Here is a 23489-nt window from a genome sequence, read left to right as displayed (position 1 = left end):
ATCAAAACCACAATGAAATATTATCTCTCCCTATTTAGAATGGCTATTATTGGGCTGGGTGTGGTGGCTCATGCCTGTAATCCCAGCATTTTGGGAGGCCTAGGCGACAGGATCCCTTGAGCTGAGGATTCTCAGACAAGCCTGGGCAATACAGGGAGACTACATCTCTGAAAAAAAAAAAAAAAATTAGGCAGGCATGGGGATGCGCGTGTGTTCCCAGCTATTTGGGAGGCTGAGGTGGGAGGATGACTTGAGCCTGGGGGGTGGAGGTTGCAGTGGGCTGAGATCGTACCACTGCACTCCAGCCTGGGCAACAGAGCAAGACCCTGTCAAAAAAAATCATAAGGAAGAGAAAATATATTTACTATTCATTAAGTGGAAGTGGATCATCATAAAAGCCTTCATCCTCATTGTCTTTATGCTGAGCAGGCTGAGGAGGAGGAGGAAAAGGAGGAGTGGGTCTTGCTGTCTCAGGGGTGGCAGAGGTGGAAGAAAACCAATGTATAAGTAGACCTGGGCAGTTCAAATTCATGCTGTTTAAGGGCCAACTGTATGTACATAATCCAGAAGGCTCACCTTGAAAGCCTACCAAGCTCTCTAACCATCTAATGACATCAATAAAGGATGACTTTTAATGAGTGACACTGAGAGATTATCACATTGCATACCCACAGTCTGGCCAAATACAGCTACAAGATGAATGCAGAATGTCACAGCGGCCCCTGGTATACCCAATAAGTCATTAGCCAGTTTTGAAAATGAATCAGGGAAAGCCCCTGCACAATGGCATGCTGGAGGAGAACCCATGGAGCTCTAAAGGACTCACATGTCCACAGTTCCCTTCTCAGGAAAGCTATTCCTAGAGATTCTTTTTGCAAACAAACTGCCTCAGTTTATGCTGTGTGCATGGATGAAGGCAACACCACACTGGCCTCAATGATGAGAACAGGAACCCATTAGTCATGGCGAGATCCCATGACCAAGGCAAAAATGACCAAGTTTAAGTTGTATCTGAGGGAGGCCATCTGCTTCTGAAGTCACTTGGCATAAAACTCTATGCCCAATAGGAGAGCTTCTGAATAGTTAGTTACAAAGAGACTCTCTTAGTTAGACTCTCTCTCTCTCAGCAAGAGAAAATATTAGGCAGATAGAGGGTGGGTTGCTCCAGCTCAAGTGAGTAGCTGGGCCAGGTGTCCATGAAGCTGTTGGATATCCCTGTCTCAAAAAACTTGGGAGACTTAGAATGTATGCCTATTCCTCTGCACAGCTTACTCTTTGCATTAAATATTTCCCTCAAAAGTGTTATTTCTGAAACTTAATACACAGTCTACTTTTGAAACTTTATACTTGAAGTTGTTCTTTGCAGAACTCTTAGATATAATTAAAGAACTTTTTCATGCTTGCTATGGTCTGAATGCTTAGGTCCTTCCAAAATTCATGTTGACTCTTAATTCCCATTGTAGTGGTATTAAGAGGCGGGCCATTTGGGAGGTGACTAGGTCATGAGGACTTCACCATGATGAATGGTATTAGGGCCCTTATAAAAGAGGCTTGAGGGAGTTTGTCCCTTCCACCATATGAGGATGCAAAGGGAAGATGCTATATACAAAACACAGTGAGCCCTCACCAGACACCAAATCTGCAGATGACTTGATCTTGGACTTCCCAGCCTCCAGAACTGTAAGCAATACACTTCTGTTGTTTACAAATTAGCTAGTCTAAGGTATTTTGTTAGATCAGCAGGAGGGAGCATTAGAATCTACCATCCACTTAAGTCTTAAGTTTTTTTGTTTACTTATTCATCTCTACCAGGAACATTATGCAGGAAATAATGAAGAGTAGGATCCTTTCCCCAACCAGGAGAAGTTTTTCTTCTTCATTTTAATATTTCTCCTCCTAAGGACTTTGCTTTTTAATGCCAGAACTAATCTTATTTGTAATTTACATGCCTAGCTTAAATTTACTCATTAAACACTAAAGTTGGAGTTGCTCTATAGCTTTTTATGAGCTGACCTTGGGCACTATTACCCTCTTTCAAAGGCACCATGATTTTTTCATATAACTTAATTTTCAAGAACACTTGACATGTGGAAGAGTTTAAAGCTGAGATATGAAGTGACTTCTCCAGACCTTGTTATTTAAAAATCTTTAGGCTGGGCACAGTGGCTCACGCCTATAATCCCAGCACTTTGGGGGGGCCGAGGGTGGATCACCTGATGTCAGGAGTTTGAGACTGGCCTGGTCAACCTGGCAAAACTCTGTATCTACTAAAAATACAAAAATTAGCTGGGCATGGTGGCACGCGCTTGTAGTCCCAGCTACTCAGGAGGCTGAGGCAGGAGAATCGCTTGAACCTGGGATGCGGCAGTTACAGTGAGCCAAGATCGCGCTATTAACACTCCAGCCTGGGTGACAGACTCTGGCTCAAAAAAAAAAAATTAAAAAATTAAAAATAAATAAAAATCTTTAAATATTTATGGTTAACATTCACATGCAATAAAATCTTAAGTTATGCCTTATAAAGCAAAGCTACCAATTATTGAGTGCTATGTGCCAAGCATGATGTGAAATGCTTTGCTTGTCCTCTCTCATTTAATTCCCACAGCAATCTTTTGAGATAGATAGTATTATTTTAATAGATCTTGAAGTGGAAGGAGACAAATCTGGGTACAGGAAGTACCAAGGTGCTTTTCTTAGTAGTGGGCAACATCAAGTTACTGGAGATGGAAAGCCCTGTTTTTGAACCCTGGTTCTGGTACTTACCATATGTTCTGGTCATGTCCCTTACCTTCAACAAGGTGAGAACCTGGGCTTCAACTTCCTCCTCTGTTATTTTTATTTGAGGTGGGTCCTCGCGCCAACAGAACAAGCTCCCTACCTATCATTTCACTATTATAGTTTCAACCCAGTGTGCGCATCCAAACTTTTTTTTTTTTTTTTGAGACAGAGTTTCTTGTCGCCCAGGCTGGAGTGCAACCTCCGCCTCCTGGGTTCAAGCAATTCTCCTGCCTCAGCTTCCTGAGTAGCTGGGATTACAGGTGGCTGCCACCACGCCTGGCTAATTTTTGTATTTTTAGTTGAGATGGGGTTTCACCATGTTGGCCAGGCTGGTCTCAAAACTCCTGACCTCAGGTGATCCCCCTGCCTCGGCCTCCCAAAGTGCTGGGATTACAAGCGTGAGCCACCATGCCTGGCCCAAAGCATATCCTTTTGAAAGGCAAAAACCATGAGGCAAGTTCTTAGGTTACATCCTTATCAGTTAATACTTCAATTATCAGTTAATGCTTTACTAAGGAATACTTGATAATCAGCTGAGAACAAGAACAGAATATAGACTGGGCTACTAGGGATGAAAAGATCCTAGGGTCTGCTGGAGGACCAGTGAAGTTCAGACGGGAAAGTGCCCAGTGGAAAGACTTCAGCTAAGTACATTTGTCTAGACTCTGCCCAGCTCATGATATGTTTTTGAAGCTGGTGTGAAGGCAAGGAAAAATGTTCAGTGTGTAACACATAGTCCCATCTGGCTGAAGTATGAGTGAAGAAGTGATGAAGGAGAAAAACCAAGAAAGGAAACTGTGGGGGAGGGCACAGGGAAAGTCATAGTGACGAGTTTGGACTTCATTCCACAGGCAGTGAGGAACCTTTCAGGGCTTTTTAAGCAGGGGGCCAGCAACATTAGATGTAGGCTGCTTATAGGATGGGGGAAATGGTGAAGATAGGGTGTGGAGGACAGGCGCCCAGGGTGTGACCAGGAGGCCCTCAGAATAATCCATGGAGCCCAAAACTAGGTCATGGAGCCCAAAACTAGAGTGATAAGAATAGAAAGAAGAATGTGACGCTGCCAAGGACTTGGCACCAACTGAATGGGGGGAAGGGGAGGTGTTGAGAAGACGGTCAAACCACAGACACCTAGGGATTCCGGGCACTGATGAAAGTTCCAAGAATTTCTATTCTTCCTTTACCTTACTCTCCACTCAATCAAAAATACCCTAACTTGACATCAGTTGACAAGTTGAGAGCCTAAATATGCAAAGTAAATAGGGGAGTCATCTTTGCCCATGAGAACCACAGACAGACATCAACCCGGCAAGGCCGGGCAAGGTGGCTCATGCCTGTAATCCCAGCACTTTCGGAGGCCCAGGCGGGCGGATCACTTGAGGTCAGGAGTTCGAGACCAGCCTGGCCAACATGGAGAAACCCCGTCTCTACTTAAAAAAAAAACAAAAAACAAAAACTAGCCGGGTGTGGTGGCGCATGCCTGTAATCCCAGCTACTCGGACGGCTGAAGCATGAAAATCGCTTGAGCCCCGGAGGCAGAGGTTGCAGTGAGCCAAGATCGTGCCACTGCACTGTCCAGCCTGGGCTACAGAGCGAGACTCTGTCTAAAAAAAAAAAAAAAGAAAGAAAAAAAAAAAAGAAAAGAAAAGAAAAAGAAAGAAATCAACCTGGCACAGAGAAGGTGAGGGTAGTAGCGGTTCTGGTGCCCTGGCTCCAAAGCTGTAGGGCCTGGTCTAGGCCTCTAAGCACCTCTCTCCTTGGAAAGGGGGTGAAGACGACTGATTACGAAGAGGCCTGGGCTCTAATGTCGGTTCTGCCACTGACTGGGTGCCTGGCTTCATCGCTTATTTCTTCTTTTTCGTGTTGGACCAGAGCATTCCAGATGTCCTCTGCAGAGGTCGAACTCCAGGACTGCAGTATCTTTCCCTCTTCGCATGTACTGCTTTTCACATTCCCTGATTCCATTAAAAATATTTTCCTCTCTCGTTTTCTAATCTCATTTTTTATGAAGCACAGCACCCTTTCAGGGAAGGGAGCGGAGGCCTGGATATCTGGGTCTGGGCTTGGGCACCCAGACAATGCCAACCGCCTCCTCCTTGGGCATCTCTTCTCTGCCCACCAGCGTGGCTCTGACTCCCCGACTGCAGCCCGCCTCGTTCCCACGGCAACCGGCGGGCGCCCACGCCTGGCTTGGGACCCCGGGGCCACAGCCCCGCCCCGCCCCGTGCTCTCGGCGGCTGCACCTGGTCGCGCGGGGGCGGGGAGGCGCGGTTGCTAGGGAAACCGGAGGACGCCCGGTAGCCGCCCCCACCGCCTCCGCCCCAGGCAAGGCCGGCCGGCGCCGCGGAAAGCAGCCTCAGGGAAGGAGGAGGAAGAGGGGCAGGTGTAGGGAGTGAAGAAGCAAAAAGAGGAGGAGGAAGAGGAGCTCAGGGCCGTCCCCGCGCAATTAATGGGCGGCTCCTGCGCCCTGGACCGGCCCGCCCGCCCAGCCCCTCGACCCCTTTAGCCCCGGCAGGGGAGGAAGGGCAGACCCACAGGTAACGGCCCCCTCGCCCCCGCCGCTCCGCTCCAGTTCTCCCAGGATGGGGGACAACCTTCCCTTTCGACTTACAAGATTCTGGAGGGAAACCGGGCCTGACATCCGGTGGCCTGGCCGTCCCCTCCCCTCGGCTGACCCCAGCCCCAGCTTTTTTCTGTCTCAAAGGGACAGGTTTGGGGGAGACCGTGAACCTTTGCTCACTGGCAGCCGCCCGCACCCACATTCTTTCCTGCAGACGCCACTGGTCAGAAAAGGTATACACAGACCATGGCCCACTGGGCTTCTGAATGCGAAATGGTCGATATTGATTTTGTTTATTTTTGAGAAGGAGTCTCGCTCTGTCTCCCAGGTTGGAGTGCAGCGGTGCAGTCAGGGCTCACTGCAGCCTCGACCTCCCAGGCTCAAGCGATCCTCCCGCCTCAGCCTCCCGGTGGTAGCTGGGACCACAGGCCAACACCATGTCTGGCTAATGTTTTAAATTATTTGTAAAGAAGGGGTCTCGTTATGTTTCCCTGGCTAGATATTGTTATTAATGATGGCACTGAATTGCTTGTCAAACCTGTGACGTTTCCTCCCCCAGAGTTTCCCAATTACACGTTGAGTTTCTCCTCTCTTCTGGGCTTGATGGTCGAAATGTGACCACCTATCTCTCCTAGTTTCACAGTAAAATGAAGAGTCACCGCCAAAAACAAGTCTGTTCCCCACCCTCCACCCCGCCCCCAACTCTTAAGCCAAATTGGCTGGAAGAGTTGAAAGATCTCCTTACCTTTCCCAACCAATTCCCCCTTTTTCTCTGCAGTCACAGTATTCTTAAATTGGGTCCAAATCATAAACTTTGTTGCTTATACTCAAGACATGTTTATAAGCTAAGACTTTAAAATGCAAAGTTTTTTTTAGAGCTAAGATGTAAACAAATCCTATAATGTCTGACATTACAAATTAATCAATTGGGGAAAAGGTTGAATGAGGTCTCCTGAAATCCTTCTCCAATCACCTAATTGTGGAAAGGGAGTAATTTTCGAGCCTGATTGTCCGGTATTAACAATAGCCATTTAGATTTTATTTCAAAGCAACCTTCCGTCTAAGGAGGAGGTTAGATTGTTTACATTTCCTTTATTGCTTAACAGAATATTAACTTTAGTGATGTCTTTCTCTTATGAGAACATAGTAAGAAACCAATAAGACTTTGATTGTTATTAAGAACAGGCTCCTTCAAATCAGTTCTTTTGACAAATGTGGTCATAAAACAGAGGGATGGTACGTATGCATGACTTTTAGAGCGCTGAAAAACATTCTGCAATCAGATTCTGTTCCCCTCAGTCAGGAAAACTTGGTTGGAATTCACTGGAAAATTACACTAGAGAAGAATGTGTATGTCACAAAGTTCTTAGAATATTCCCCCATTAAAATTTCACAGATATGTAGAATTTTGAGGCCAAGAAGAATTACTCGCTCTTGCTTTCAGCAAGGCAGGACCCCCTCCTTCCTTCTCCACCTGCCTCCAACTCCCTCCTCCTTTCTCTCTCCCTACTTAATATGGCTTCTTATGTTGATTTCTAAAGCACAGATTTGGCACAAGACATTATCACCAGAAAGACTTAAAACAGAAGTGTGCATAACCATGAGTGGGTTTTAAATTAAGAAGCAGTTCAAAGGTGAGCGATAGAAGAGAATACAGAGTGCTATTTTAGAAACATGCGCCTTGCTCACATTTTATTATCACCCCCACCCCAACCCTCTGTGTTTGCTGGGGAAAAATTCTTGGCTTCAAGTGGCCATCTGGTTGAGTAGGCCCACAAAGCTGAGATCCATGAATTAAGCATTATCTCATGTAGTTTTATTTCCATACTGTTATTTCTGTTTCTTGTTCATCCTGGTCAGTTTTTCAAACTGACTGAGTGCGGTATGAAGTTCAAGCAAACACAGAGAATGTTTGCTTATACTGAGGTAACCCACCATCTTCTTGGTCTGACACTAATACCGTTTTCTTGGTTCCCATAATATTTGTTTAATCTCATGAAGACTTGATGTATTTAAATAAAAAATTACATGTGGCACCACGATGTTTCTAAATATTGTAAAATACAATGTAATAGAGAGTTTATGGGAAGGAAGAGAGACTTTTGTAGGCAATTTTATTTTTATTATTTTATTATTATTATTATTATTATTATTATTATTTTTGAGGGGATGGAGTCTCTCTCTGGAGTGCAGTGGTGCGATCTTGGCTCACTGCAACCTCCGCCTTCCAGGTTCAAGTGATTCTTCTGTCTCAGCCTCCCAAGTAGCTGGGACTACAGGAGTGCACCACCACGCCCGGCAAATTTTTGTATTTTTAGTAAAGATGGGGTTTTGCCATGTTGGCCAGGCCGATCTCGAACTCCTGACCTCAAGTGATCCACCCGCCTCGGCCTCTGTAAGTGCTGGGATTACAGGCATTTTAAAGTCCTTTATTTGGTAGGTGATTGTGAAGTCAGAGGTAACTTAGCAAGTAATTCAAAGGGTGCTACTTCCTATTTAGACAAAGTTATTTCATGCCTCTTGACTTAGAAGCCTCCTTAAATTAACCCTGCTCTAAAGCCGTGATAGATTAACCGGCTTTCTATATTAACTTTGGCAACCAAAATGTATCATCCAAGTGGACTCTGGGATGCTCCCCTTTAGTGACCATTAACATATTTTTATTATGAGTCTTTATGGTCTCTGCCTGAATAAGATTCAGACAGGCTTCTCCTTCCCACAGTAGCAGCAGGAGCTTATCCTTCTGCCTGTTTTAACACCATCGTTTTCTGAAAAGAGTGCAAAGGTAACTTCATTCTATGCAGGTACACATTCAGATGAAAAGCTAAAAGTGATCTTTTAAAACATAGTCCCATAAGTGATTATTAAAATGCTTAGAGACAAAATGTATGTTTTGTGTGTAGACTGGAAATACACATTGGATTGTAGTTTCAGATTCTGACTGTCAAAAGACCAACTTTCCATACTCCAGAGAAAATAGCCCCCAAGAGACGAGCACAAGTTTTCCCCATTGTTCAGGGCCAGACGATAAACCATGTGAGATTTCATAACTACCAGACCAGACGCTGGGTCACCATGAGTCAGGGGCAGCCTGACTCTGCCAATATCTGCACAACTGAATAAACAGGAGGAGCGAGGGAATGCCGCAGAACGTATACACCTGAAGGTAGAGATGTCGCCTGTCCCATCCTGATGTTTCCCCAGAGCCTAGCAGCCCTTGTCACACACAGCAGTTGTAAAAAATATGTATGTGTGTGTGTGTAGAAATAAATGAAAGAGCTTCAGTAGACAACAAGCAGGAATAGTGTGGGGGCTTTGATGACCCCATAGATGAGGGGTCGTTATTAACAGTGCCATTTTATCCCTTTGTGAGCTTAGATATCTTGGCCATAAATTTGGGCCATGCCAGTCAAAGCCAAACTTCTTGAAAGCATGATCTCCACGCCTTTGCCTCCCATTTACGCAACCTTCTGCAGCCCTCCCAGCCCCGTCACTCCAATGAATGCTCTCACCAAGGTTATTAATAGCCTCCTTTTTGAAACCCTCTCTTCTGGGCATCTCTGAAACGGCACCCACCTGGTTTCTTCCTGCCTCTCTGGCTTTTTCTTTTTTTTCCGCAGTTTCTCTTCAGCGGCTTGTTCTCTAAATATTCGTGTTCTTCACGAGGTGTTGTCCCTGTGTCCTCTTTCTCTTTTCGTTCCCATTCTTCCTTCAACTTCAGTTATCACAGAATCCCAGCAATGCCCAAATCTGTACCTCTCCGGTCAGCTCCAGAGCCCTGTGTCTGACAGCACGCTTGACATGTCCATTTGCCGCACCGCAGACACTTGTGACGCCATGCTATCTCCTCACAAAGCAGCTCCTCCTGTGTTTTCTGAAGGGAATGCTGGCACCAACCCACTGGCTGCTCAAGCCAGTAACCTGGGCATCCCTGAGACTTCCACCCCTGGTCCATTCATATAATCGCAAGCCCTGATGACTTTCTGTCCTGAGCATCCCTTGAATCCCTTGGTTAAGAGTGTGGGTACTGGAGCGAGTCTCTGGGTTCACATCCCAACTCTTCCACTCACTAGCTCTGTAACTTTAGGCAAGTTACTTAATCCCCTTGGCCCTCAGTTTCCTCACCTGCGAAATAGAGATCTAGTGCTGGCCTCACTGTGTTGTTGAGAAGACTGAATGAATTAATTGATGTAACTGCTTAGAACAAGGCCTATCCCTTCCAGAGGGTCGGTAAAGAGTAACTATGGGCCGGGCGCAGTAGCTTATGCCTGTAATCCCAGCACTTTGGGAGGCTAAGGTGGGCAGATCACCTGACGTCAGGAGCTCAAGATCAGTCTGGCCGATATGGTGAAACCTCATCTCTACTAATAAAAAATTAGCCGGGTGTGGTGGCACGTGCCTGTAATCCCAGCTACTTGGGAGGCTGAAGCAGGAGAATAGCTGGAACCTGGGAGGCGGAGGTTGTGGTGAGCCGAGATAGCCCCACTGCACTCCAGCCTGGGCGACAGAGCAGGACTCCATCTCAAAAAAAAATAAAAAAGAGTAGCTATGATCCCCTCTCCCTCCCCATTGTCCTCCACCTCCTCCTCCTTTTTCTCTCCACTGTTGCTACCCAATGCTGGTTGCCATCTTATCACATCTAGATTACTATGAAATATTCCCAATGGTCTTCCCACTTCTTTGTTTTACTCTACCACCATCACCCCCACCCCATCCATTCTCATACTGCAACTGGAGGGATCTTTTTAAAATACAATTTTTTTTTTTTTTTAAATACAGACAGGGTCTTGCTCTGTTGCCCAGGTTAGAGTGCAGTGGCATGACCATGGCTCATTCCAGCCTCTAACTCCTGGGCTGAAGCAATCCTCCCACCTCAGCCTCTGAGTAGGTAGGACTATAGGCATGCATCACAATACCTGGCTAATTTTCAATTTTTTTTTAAATAGAAATGGTCTTGCTATATTGCCAAGGCTGATCTCAAACTCCTGGGCTCAAATGATTCACCTCGGGAGGCGTGACCCACTATACCCAGTGAGTTATGATCACACCACTACACTCCAGCCTGGATGGCGGAGCAAGATCTCGTCTCTAAGAAAAAGAATTAACAAATAAATAAAAACACGAATCTAATCATTTACTTCCCAGACTGGAAGCTTTCAGGAGTTTCCTATGACTCTTTGAATCATGACCTTCGAGGCCCCATGGGAGCTGGCCCCTGCCTCCCCTGCAGCCCTTCCGGGGCTGTTCCTTCCTCATCTCTGCTCCAGCTGCACTGCTCCCCTCCCGTCTGCCTCATCTGCACCTGCTCCTTCATGCCTGAAGCCTCTGCACCTGCTGTCCTCTCTGTCCCACTTCTCAGCTAGCTCACTCTGTCAAACCCAGTGTCATTGCCTAAGGAAAACCTTGCCTGACCCCTCCAGACCAGGTTATGCCCTCCCATAATAACGCTCTCAAAGAGCCCCATAGTTCTGCTTCAGAGGGCCTATCATAGTTAGGATTCACTTGCTCAAAGTCAGTCTCGCACCCTGGATTATAAGCAACACAGGCCAGGTGCGGTGGCTCACACCTATAATCCCAGCACTTCGGGAGGCTGAGGCGAGTGAATCACCTGAGGTCAGGAACTCGAGACCAGCCCGGCCAACACGATGAAACCCTGTCTCTACTAAAAATACAAAAATTAGCCAGGCATGGTGGCAGGTGCCTGTAATCCCAGCTACTAGGGAGGCTGAGGCAAGAGAATCGCTTGAACCCGGGAGGCGGAGGTTGCAGTGAGCTGAGACTGGCCATTGCACTCCAGCCTGAGCAACAAATGCAAAACTCCGTCTCAGAAAAAAGAAAAAAAGAGCAAAGATGAGGGTCGTGTCTGCTTTGCTGCTTGCTATACTCCAGTGTCCAGCACAGTCCCTGGATGGAAATAAGGGTGCAATCATTGTTGCATAAATGAATTTAAGTAACCAGGGGCCTGTAAGTTTGGTCACTGCTTATTTAGCTAGGCTCTCAGGTTTTCCTTTTTGTCATGCTCTAGAACCGAATCAGGTGTCTGTCAATCTAACTCCCTCTGAGTAACCAGGACAGGATCACTGAAGTGCCCGATGAAGGTGGCTGCATTATTTATGCCTGGAACAGGAGGACTGTAAGGGCATCAACAGCAACACAAGAAGTCCCTTCAGCTTGAAAGGAGCATCTGTGCCTTTCAAACAAGGGAAATTAGATGAATACACAAATAAAAGCAATTAGATGAAAATGAATCCAAATACGGCATCACGACCAAGGACTCTAACACAGCACATTTGTTTATCTTTTCTGTGCAGGTCGGGGATTAGGAATCATGTTGCATGACGCAAGGGACAGGCAGAAGTTCTTCAGCGATGTTCAGTATCTGCGGGACATGCAGCATAAGGTGGACTCTGAGTATCAGGTAATTGCAGAAAGCAAGAATGGTCTTCTGCCTTCTCTTCCAATATTTAGAGAGAATTCAGAATACAGCATCAACGTACGATAAGCAGTAAAAGTTTTCTAAAATCCAAACCCACTGATTAGGTGTGTAACTAGCAAAAGCCACTTCACCTCTCTGTATCCTCGTCTGTAAAAAAAAAAAAAAAAAAAAAAAATACGGGGATAGCTGGGCACGGTGGCTCATGCCTGTAATCCCAGCACTTTGGGAGGCCGAGGCGGGCGGATCATGAGGTCAGGAGATCGAGACCATCCTGGCTAACACAGTGAAACCCTGTCTCTACAAAAAATACAAAAAATTAGCCAGGCGCGGTGGCACTGTAATCCCAGCTACTCGGGAGGCTGAGGCAGGAGAATCGCTTGAACCCGGGAGGCAGAGGTTGCAGTAAGCCGAGATCGCGCCACTGCACTTTAGCCTGGGCAACACAGCGAGACTCCTCCGTCTCAAAAACAAACAAACAAAAACAAAAAAACGAGGATAATGGTTGTATCCACTTCTAGTATTATCATGAAAATGAAATGAAATAAACACTGTAAAAGTACTTCCCTCAGTTTTCGGCATGGAGCCCTTGTCCACCAGTGGCATTAGGGCTTAAATTTGACAAACCAACTGAGAAGGAAAGAAAACATGAAAGAGTTAACTGGGTCGCCCTACCATTTGTAAAATAACACGCCCTTCGTTGTCATCCCCACCAGAAGAAAGGTGGTTTGCACATTTTACAATGAGCTAACTGCTGGTCCCCCTAGTTACAGTGTTTACGTGCAAAACCAAAACACACAGGGAGCCTGAGGAATCCTGAGGTTGCAGTCACCCGGAGCTGGCATAGGACAAACTTGCCAGACTAGGTTGTGGGATCCTGGGAGCAGGTAAAAAGTGTCAGTCATCCCACCGGAGGTGGGACCTCAGCCCTTGCCAATCAGGAAGGCACGTCCTCAGCCTGGGCTGAGGATTGAAAAGCGCTCCTTCCCTGAGGAAAACACAGAACTGCTGTTATCAGGTTTTTCCCCTTCTTAGCAATTTCAAATATAACTAAAGCTCCCAGGTCACCAAGGAAACCAGACCTGTCTCAGTAACCTGATTTCACCTGTATAATATGGCTTAGCTTTAGGGCTGGAAACAGAGTCAGCAATTTCCTCCCACAACGTGCCAACCCACGTATAAGAAGACGAGAAAATCGAGGGCATTTCTGCAAAATAAATAAGAACATAAACATCCACACTGGTCGCCCTGGGAGTCTAACTGCTTTTCACAAAGATGCCTCTGCCACCCGGCTCCTGTTTGAAATTGTCTCCAGAACAGGCACGTAGGAAAAAATCAATCTTATAGTTTTATGGTCCTTGTTGAAGAAAATCACACAACTGTGTGGCTTTGAGCCATTGCCGTTTTATTTTCTAATCTCCATTGGGCTCTTAACACTGCCTTTTCATTCATTCATTCAGCCAATATCTATTTGGTGCCTGCTATGTGCTGAACAAAGCCTCTGTTCTCCTGGAATTCTTATTCTAGGATTAAGGGGGGGAAGGACTTACACAAGTAGAAATGTGTAAGGTAGTTTCAGTTATTGATAAATACAATGAGGAAAATAAAACAGGTTAAGGGGTTGGAGGCGGTGATCCCTTAGAAGCAGGGGAGGTCTCTTTGAGGAAGTGACACTTGACTGTTGAGGTGAATTATGGGAAAGATCCCCCCAGAGCTTCCCAATCGGAAGGAAAGAGACAGTGCAAAGGCCCTGAGGCAGGAACCAGCCTGGATGAAACCAAAGTTAGCCAGAGGGGCTGGAACACATGAACCCAGGGAAAGTACGGAAGTGTCACACTGGGTCTCACAGAACATAGCTTGGCATTTAGGTTTTATTCTTTTTTTTTTTTTTTTGAGACAGAGTTTCGCTCTTGTTGCCCAGGCTGGAGTGCAGTGGCACGATCTTGGCTCATCGCAACCTCTGCCTCCCGGGTTCAAGCAATTCTCCTGCCTCCGCGTCCCAAGTAGCTGGGATTCAGGCATGCACCGACACACCTGGCTAATTTTGTATTTTTAGTAGAGACGGGGTTTCTCCATGTTGGTCAGGCTGGTCTCAAACTCCCGACCTCAGGTGATCTGCCCGCCTCGGCCTCCCAAATTGCTGGGATCACATGCATAAGCCACTGTGTCTGGCCCAATTTTATTCTTATCACTGTGAGAATTATTGGATGGTTTAAGTGGGGGAATAGTATGATCTGATTTATGTTGTATTAAGGGTCACTCTGGCTGCGGTATAGGGAAAGGACTAGAAGGGGCAAGAGAAGAAGCAGGAAAACTTGTAAGGAAACTATGATAGAAATTCAGGAGAGAGATTCTGGTGACTTGGCCCGGGGTGGTAGGAGTGGAGGTGGTGAGAAGTGGCCCGGCCCAGGAAATAGAAGCAGAACAGACATCTTGCTGATAGATGGAGAGGCGGAGTGAGGGAAAGAAAAGAATGAAGGATGACTCACGTCAACACATTTACTTGTCCATCAGCTCCCTCTGTTATCATCACGATTTTAAACCTTTTCACTCTTTTCAAACCTCCAACCTCCATAGTTTCAACAAAGAACTCCCTGCCAGGTTTCACACACTCACACAAAACAAAATGAAGACCCCAAGGCCGGCAGGTGAGAACCCACTCAGCCTCCTCCCATTCGCTCCAGGCTACACACCATCTAGTCCCCACATCTTGGAGGATGAAGTGACCCTCTTCCTGCTGGTACCCAGCCTGAGATCCTGATTTGAGGCCCTCTGCTCTCCAGCCCCTGCCATCCACAGGCCTCTCATTGGTAGCTTTGACATTTCCTTTCTTGTTGGCTCAGTCCACGAACGTGCTTAAGTCTCTCCCATCTTAAGAACAAAAGAGCAAAGCTTTCTGTAGACATCGTGTCCTTCTCTAGCTGCAGCGCTGGCTTCTTCCTGCCTCATCCCAGATGTCCCCAAACAGCCAGCTCCATTTCTGTCTCTGCTTCCTGCCCTCCCATGGATTCCCTGGCCTGCTTCAGCCCGACCATCACCTCCGCTCTCCTCTCCTGAAATTCTTCTGCTAACGTCAGTAACCAAATTCACCGAGCTCCTTCCCAGTGTTTATTTTCTGCAGTCTTAACTACCTTTGACGTTATTACTCCTTTCTTCTCAAACATGACTCTTTGGCTTTCTTTCTTTCTTTTTTTTTTTTAATGTTTCCCAGGCTGGTCTCGAACTCCTGGCCTCAGGTCATCCTCCTGTCTCAGCCTCCCAAAGTGCTGGGATTATAGGCATGAGCCTCCATATCCAGCCTCCTTTGGCTCTCTGACATCACACTCTCTTGATTTTCTTCCTGTTTCTCTCACATTTTTCTCCGTTTTCTTTTCTATGTACTCTTCATCTCCCTGGCTCTCAAATGTTAATTTCCCTAGGGTTCCATTCTCAGCCCAATTTTTTTCTAGTTCACAAGGTCACTGTGACTCATCTCATCCTCTGCTATGGTTCAACCACCACTATACTAAGACTTGTAATCCTGGGTCTCCCCATAGCATCAGAGTCATATGTGTATTTCCCAGTTGGCTATGTCTACCTGGATGTCGCACAGGCAGCTGAAATCAAATATGTCCATGGTTGTACCCCCATGTCCATCTCCCTGCTGCCCCTCCTATGGTCTAAGCCTTCCCTGTCTCTTCCTCTCCCTCCTCATCCCCATCCCACCAGTTACCAAGTCCTGCCAAGTGTACCTAAGAACTCACGCACTTGTGCCTTCCTTTTTACCCTGTTGCCACCCCATGGTTCCAACTTCCCTAATTTCTGTCCAAGACCATTATAATATCCTTATAACTGGCCTCCTAGCATCCAGTCCTGCCATCTGTCAGACTGTTTCCTTGAAACCTATCTAAAATGTAAATGTGGCGATACCATTGGAATATAGGATACTCCTCTGTGCTTTCCCTCACTTAAAGGCAGGCCCAAGACTCAGAACCTAAGCAAAACCAACCTACACTTCACCACTTTGCCAACGTCTTCTTCCCCCTTCTTCACCTTGCTCCCCTGGGCAAAGGTGGTGAGGATCATAGTTTTAATTTAGAACTAAAGGGAATCTCTGTGCTCATACACATAGTAGCTGTTTTTAAAAACAACTTTACTGGCCAGGTGTGGTGGCTCACGCCTGTAATCCCAGCACTTTGGGAGGCCAAGGCGGGCAGATCACAAGGTCAGGAGTTCGAAACCAGCCTGGCCAACATCGTGAAACCCCGTCTCTACTAAAAATACAAAAAATTAGCTGGGCGTGGTGTCAGGCGCCTGTAATCCTAGCTACTCAGGAGGCTGAGGCAGGAGAATCGCTTGAACCCGGGAGGCAGAGGTTGCAGTGAGCCAAGATAGTGCCACTCTACTCCAGTCTGGGCAACAAGAGTGAAACTCGGTCTCAAAAAAAAAAAATTATATGTCATAAAATTCAAGCTGTTTTAAGTGTACAGTTTAAAGACGTTTAGTAAATTTACCAAGTTTGCAGCCGTAACTATCATAACTTTAGAATATTTCCACCACTCTAGTACTGCAGCACTCTTTTCATGCTTCCTGCACAGAGCTTATGAAACTGCATTGCAAATTGTCTTTTTTTCTCCCTCTTTTTTTTGAGACGTGGTCTTGCTCTGTTGTCCAGGTGGGGGTGCAGTGGTTGCCCAGGTCGGGGTGCAGTGGTGCAGTCACAACTGACTGCAGCCTCAACCTCCCAGCCTCAAGTTACCTCCCACCTCAGCCTCCTGAGTGGCTGGAACCACAAGCATGTGCTACCACACCCAGCTACATTTTTTGTATTTTTATAGAGACACGGGGGTCTCACCATGTTGGCCAGGCTGGTATCGAACTCCTGGGCTCAAGTGATCCACCCACCTTGGCCTCTCAAAGTGCTGGGATTACAGGCGTGAGCCACCGCACCCGGCTGCACATTGTCTTTTGTGTGACATCCTCTCAACCTGGACCACGACTTCTTAAGGGCAGGGGCTGAGTGTCCCTCTTCAATGTTGAACCAATTGCCTTGACATTCATGAAAGCCTGTGTTGCCTAACTTGGCTACCAACTAAGTTTGTCAGACTTAGAGCCAGCTGACTTGTGACTATTCCTAAAAGTCAAATCCACTCTCATTGAGCATTTTCAAAACCACTTACCACAAGGTTTGCAAAAAATAAATCTGGTTGTCTTTAAGATGTTCTAAATATCACTGAAGTAAGTAAATGGCAACCCACAGTAACTACTTTGCAGGGAGCAGCAAATTTCTTTTGTTATATTATTAATCTATCCCTTGCCTGGTTCCAGAAAGAATTTAAAGTAGTGGTTTAAGAATCAATTGCATGATGTAGGCCGGGCGCAGTGGCTCATGCCTGTAATCCCAGCACTTTGGGAGGCAGAGGCGGGTGGATCATTTGAGGCCAGGAGTTTGAGATCAGCCTGGCTAAATGTCTCTACTAAAAATACAAAAACTAGACGGGTGTGGTGGTGCACACCTGTAATCCAGCTACTCGGGAGACTGAGGCAGGAGAATAGCTTGAACTCAGGAGGCGGAGGTTGCGGTGAGCCGAGATGACGCCACTGCACTCCAGCCTCAGCGACAGAGTAAGACTCTGTCTCAAAAAAAAAAAAAAAAGGATCAATTGCATGATGTTAGTGACCCCTCAGTAACTCAGCTCATAGACAGCCCATGTGTATTTAGATAATTCGCTATGGTAACTTTGTGGTGGGTGGATATTGGCACTCTGGATCATCAATGAGTTTGGCCAGTGACTTCCTATGGAAATCCCAGCTTTCACTCGAGGTCCAGTGTGACCAGGGATTCCCCATTTCAGGGCATACAAATAGTGTAAGACCTAATAACTAGACACGAATCCCAAATCATCTGCACTTTGGCATGCGTCCCTTCCTGTACTCGACTCACCTTTAATGAACTGGCTCCAATTGAAGGCTTTAGAAACCTCTTGTGTGAACCATTCCTGCTACAGCCTAAAATATGCTAAGTGTTGGTATGCAGCAAATTCTCAGTGCCTTTTTTGCAGGTCTGTGTGCTAGCAGCAAGAGAGGAGGGCTAACCTCGCCCTGAGTTATTTTGATACTACTCCTTTCAGTGGTTGGGTGGGACCCTTTTGAGAAAACAAGAGGAAATAAACATCTATTTGGCATATTGCATGCTATTTCAGAATCTGGTAACTAGTATATAATTATATGCCATCTCAGAATTTGGCTTTATTGCTTCAAGGATTTTCATGCTGCCTAGCTTCTTTTTTTTTTTTGATCAAATGATTTATGTAACTGGAGGCAGAATTTAGCCATTAATGTCCACTGGAGAGCTGAAGGCAAAGATTACACTTGGCATTTCAGAGTGATTTTCTATAATCTATTAAATGTGTTCAAACTGGTTTCATTTCATGTCGCTTATTCATCTTGATTCTTTCAAGTGCAAATCAACTAAATATCTCAATATACATGTGTTCAAGGACACGATAGGCGACTTTATAGCGGGTGGCGAGGGTTTGGAGTTGTCCACTCAGGGAGCCGGAATGGGGATAAATCAACTTTTCTTCCTATAGGGACGGAGGTGAGGGATTCTCCTCCTGGCTCACCTTTGAGGTATGTGTTGCTCTACTCTTCACAGCCAAAACAGGAAAAAAAACTAGCTGGAGGGGAATACTATCTCAAACTGTTTTTATGCCTTTGATTTCTTGACCTCTTAAAATTAATGAACTTTAATAATGTCACCGAGGACAATTAAAACACCAGACTCTGGGGTATGCAAGTCAGATTGCAAGAACAACAACAAAAAGAAACCAACTGAAGGAAGTGGCAACTCCCACTTCTCAAAGTGCGTCCTGAGATAGAGGAACAGATGCCATTCTGGCTGGAGATGTAAAGTCGGGTCGTGGTTCTGATGGCTTTATACCAGAATTATGAGGCTGGGAAGTGTTCCTGGGGCACATGGCTTCTGAAGTCACATGATGACTGGAGGGATCAGATTGATAATGAAAGAAACAAAAGGAACTTTGAGCACAACTATGGACTCAGAGAGCTATAATGTTGAAGAGAAGCGGCTTCATTGTGACCCTAAATGACTGAGAGCAGGAGCTGCTCAGTTGGCTGGCTGGGGTATAGGAAACAGACCTCTACTTACAGGGCAGAAAAACAAGGATGAACCTCAGGACTAGACAGAAAGATTCTCTCTTCTTCTGTGACCAACATCAGAGTCATATGCTTTGGCAAAGGCTGACTTTAGAAATAGTTATAGAAGTAAACCAGGAAATGGGATTGAGAACAGCAATTAAAAGGCTGTGACAGCTGCTGCTGGTGATGGGAGTGGCAGTGGTGGTGGAGGCGGCAGTGGTAATGGTGGGGAGGTGAGATGGGTGGTGGGGTTTGGTGGTGATGTGGTGGTGGTGGTGGTGGTGATGGTTGTGGTGGTGGTGATTGTGGTGGTGGTGGTGATGGAGGTGGTGGTGGTGATTGTTTTGGTGGTGGTGATGGAGGTGGTGGTGTTGGTTGATGGTGGTGGTGGTGATGGTTGTGGTGGTTATGGAGATGTGATGGAAATGGTAGTGATGGTGGTGGTGGTGGTGATGGAGGTGGTGGTGGTGGTTATGGAGATGTGATGGAAATGGTAGTGATGGTGGTGGTGGTGGTGATGGAAGTGGTGGTGGTCGATGGATGTAGTGGTGGTTGTGGTTGATAGAGGTGGTGGTGGTGATGGAGGTGGTGGTTGATGGATGTGGTGGTGGTGGTGGTTGATGGACGTGGTAGTGGTGGTGGTGGAGGTGGTTGTGGTGCTGGTGATGGAGGTAGTGGTGGTGATGGAGGTGTTGGTAGTGATAGAGGTGTTGGTGGTGGTTGATGGAGGTGGTGGTGATGGTTGTGGTGGTGGTGATGGAGGTGGTGGTGGTTGATGGAGGTGTGATGGTGGTGGTTGATGGTGGTTGTGGTGGTGGTGGAGGTGGTGGTGGTGATGGAGGTGGTGGTGGGTGGTGATGGTTGTGGTGGTGGTGGAGGTGGTGGTGGCAGTGGAGGTGGTGATGGTAGTGATGGAGGTGGTGGTGGTGATGGAGGTGGTGGTGGTAGTGATGGAGGTGGTGGTGGTGATGGAGGTGGTGATGGTGGTGGTGATGGTGGTGATGGTTGTGGTGGTGGTGGAGGTGGTGGTGGTGATGGAGGTGGTGGTGGTGATGGAGGTGGTGGTGGTGGTGATGGAGGTGGTGGTGGTGATGGAGGTGGTGGTGGTGATGGTGGTGGTGGTGATGGTTGTGGTGGTGGTGGTAATGGAGGTGGTGGTGGTGATTGTTTTGGTGGTGGTGATGGAGGTGGTGGTGTTGGTTAATGGTGGTGGTGGCAATGGTTGTGGTGGTGGTGATGGAGGTGGTGGTGGTGGTGGTTATGGAGATGTGATGGAAATGGTAGTGATGGTGGTGGTGGTGGTGATGGAAGTGGTGGTGGTCGATGGATGTAGTGGTGGTTGTGGTTGATAGAGGTGGTGGTGGTGATGATGGAGGTGGTGGTTGATGGATGTGGTGGTGGTTGATGGACATGGTAGTGGTGGTGGTGGAGGTGGTTGTGGTGCTGGTGATGGAGGTAGTGGTGGTGATGGAGGTGTTGGTAGTGATGGAGGTGTTGGTGGTGGTTGATGGAGGTGATGGTGATGGTTGTGGTGGTGGTGATGGAGGTGGTGGTGGTTGATGGAGGTGTGATGGTGGTGGTTGATGGTGGTTGTGGTGATGGTGGAGGTGGTGGTGGTGATGGAGGTGGTGGTGGGTGGTGATGGTTGTGGTGGTGGTGGAGGTGGTGGTGGCAGTGGAGGTGGTGATGGTAGTGATGGAGGTGGTGGTGGTGATGGAGGTGGTGGTGGTAGTGATGGAGGTGGTGGTGGTGATGGAGGTGGTGATGGTGGTGGTGATGGTGGTGATGGTTGTGGTGGTAGTGATAGAGGTGGTGATGGAGGTGTTGGTAGTGATGGAGGTGTTGGTGGTGGTTGATGGAGGTGGTGGTGATGGTTGTGGTGGTGATGGAGGTGGTGGTAGTGATGGAGGTGGTGGTGGTTGATGGAGGCAGCGGTGGTGATGGAGATGGTGGTGGTGGTAATGGTTGTGGTGGTGGTGATGGAGGTGGTGGTGGTTGATGGAGGGGATGGTGATGGGTGGTGATGGTTGTGGTGGTGGTGGAGGTGGTGGTAGTGATGGAGGTGGTGGTGGTGGTGGTGATGGAGGTGGTGGTGGTGATGGAGGTGGTGGTGGTGGTGATGGAGGTGGTGGTGGTGATGGAGGTGGTGGTGGTGGTGATGGAGGTGGTGGTGGTGATGGAGGTTGTGGTGGTGATGGTGGTGGTGGTGCTGGTGATGGTTGTGGTGGTAGTGATGGAGGTGATGGTGGTGGTGATGGAGGTGGTGGTGATGGAGGTGGTGGTGGTGGTGGTTGATGGTTGTGGTGGTGGTGATGGTTGTGGTGGTGGTGATGGAGGCGTTGGTGGTTCATGGAGGTGGTGGTGGTGGGTGGTGATGGTTGTGGTGGTGATGGAGGTGGTGGTGGTGGTGCAGGTGGTGGTGATGATGGAGGTGGTGGTGGTGGTGATGGAGATGGTGATGGAAATGGTAGTCATGGTGGTGGTGGTGATGGTGATGATGTTAGTAGGCACCTTTGATTGAACACTCCCCAAGGGCCAGCCATTATTAACATATCACCAACTGTATGCCTTGTTGATGTTAACATATCAACAATCTGCAACTTCCTCTTACGGATGAGGAAAGCAAGAATCAATGGCATTAGTCAGCTCGCCCAAGGTCACTATGTTAGAAAGTGGCAGAGCTGGGGATTGTCGTGTTTACCAGGATTGAGTTATCGTGAGTCACAAAACCCACGTCATCCCCACAGACATTGATGCACATTCTGCATTTTGCCCCCACAGTGGTACCTTCTGTACAGAAGGCAGCCCGACTACGTATGCTGTAGTCAGGGGGACGCACTAGGGGGGTGGGGGTCAACACCAATGGAGGAGGGAAGGAAGAAGCCCTGATCTCCCCAGAAGGAAGAAATAAAAAGTTACCTGAAGCCTTCAATTTCAAGACTGCCCTCGGCCAGTTTTGCCACATGATCAGAGACTTATTTATAGCCATCCAAATCCTGACACGTGCAATTGAAAGGGGAGAATGTTCTTTAAGTCCAGGGTAAGGGAAGCCGCTGGTGGTTATGAATTACAAATCCATTCCTCTCCTGACCCATGGATTCCGTCCTCCCCTGCCCAGTCACCTTAGGCTCCCCACACCCACCCCGCACAAAAACAACATCAACAGCTGACAAAAAAATCATTTACAATTGCAAATACAAAGAAAACCAGCCCTTGCAGGGAATAAGGCAAAGGTTCTTGCTGCTTCTACGACTGTAAGTCTGGATATTTGCTCTGCCCCTGTGTTCCTTCTCAGCAAAGCTATAACTTTGAGAGGATTCATGTTTGATTTACACAGAAAGATTGCTTGGCTCTGTCAAGATAAAAGTTTAAGTACCTGCCTTGCCACTGGTTTGTTCTGCTCCTCTGTAAAAAGAGGAACAAGGAACTAGAGGGAAAAAATTTTTTTTCAACTTTGCAAACCAATCTATTCTTCCTCCCCTTTTGGTAAAGAAATATTTAAGTCGTATGCATTCTTGGAGAGAATTTTCAAAAAACACTCAGCCCACAAGAATTCTGTTCATCCCACAAAATCTGCCTTGGTCCTGGTGCATTTGCTAACACTGCCTCCTCCACTTTCAGCCCATCAGCATTTTCTTCTTTTGCCTTTAATACCAGTAGGTTAGGACGGCACAGACATCTGCCCCTTTCGGAAACAACACTCCACGCCAGTGCTCTTTCCAAACACAAGCTCCCATTTGAAGTCCTTGTAAAAGGATTGGAACAACAAAGGCACACGTTTAGCTGAACTTCGTTACACTTTCCAGCCGACTCCCTTTAGGATTACCTGGGTTTCTCTATGATTGGGTGTTTTTGTTTGTTTTGTTTAACTTATTTATTATGGTTACTGCCTAGTGTTCTTTGGTTTTTCTTGCTTAAATTATTAAAACAAACAGCGTCCAGTGTTTATTATGGAGACTTACTATCTATGTGGCATAGTTTTTGAAAAGAAGATTAACTGTGGGACAGATGTTGTCCCTTCCCAAGCAAGTTGGAATGAAGCTGCATCTCTCTCCCCAGAATCTAGGATTCCACTTCCTGCAGGTGACCACTTGGCTGCTGTGATGAGCCCGGAGGCTAGAGTGTCACCTGCAATTCAGACATAAAGCACGGTGTGAATAACTGTCCCAATTCCAAGGAGTAAATGTTTTGTTAGTATTGGGTCATTTCTATTCTTAACCTTACAGCATAATGTCAGGCTTACTCATGGCATGAAATTCTGGTAAGTCCTACTGCATCACGGAAGGAGATGCTTTTTCTAACAGAGGGCGTGAAACGTGCTGAAGGAATCTTTCCTTTCTCAACCCAGCCAGGAAGGGCAGTTGTCAGGCCTAGTTTAGAAACAATATTGTTGGTCTTTACTTCAAATTCATTTTCTATGACAGTGGGTAATTTGGCCCTGGCAAGGCAAAGTTGAATTGGGCTACTGGATCTGCAAGTATAGAAACATTCCAAAAAAGTTTTACTGGGCTGGGTGCAGTGGCTCATGCCTGTAATCTCAGCACTTTGGGAGGCTGAGGCAGGCCGATCACCTGAGGT

General features: G+C 47.0%; 1 protein-coding gene across 1 annotated transcript in view; it reads left to right on the top strand.

The window, feature by feature from the left end:
* Positions 1 to 23489, top strand: part of MARCHF10 (membrane associated ring-CH-type finger 10) — a 273051-nt gene that overhangs the window by 154551 nt on the left and 95011 nt on the right. The window contains exon 6 of the mRNA XM_055102255.2: positions 11650 to 11756. Coding sequence (XP_054958230.2) covers positions 11650 to 11756 — 107 coding nt within the window. The remainder of the gene's footprint in view (positions 1 to 11649; positions 11757 to 23489) is intronic.

Source organism: Pan paniscus, chromosome 19, assembly GCF_029289425.2.
Source record: "Pan paniscus chromosome 19, NHGRI_mPanPan1-v2.0_pri, whole genome shotgun sequence".
NCBI classification, from domain to species: domain Eukaryota; kingdom Metazoa; phylum Chordata; class Mammalia; order Primates; family Hominidae; genus Pan; species Pan paniscus.
Note: the sequence above shows the minus strand (reverse complement) of the source record. Positions and strands in the feature narration are given on the sequence as shown.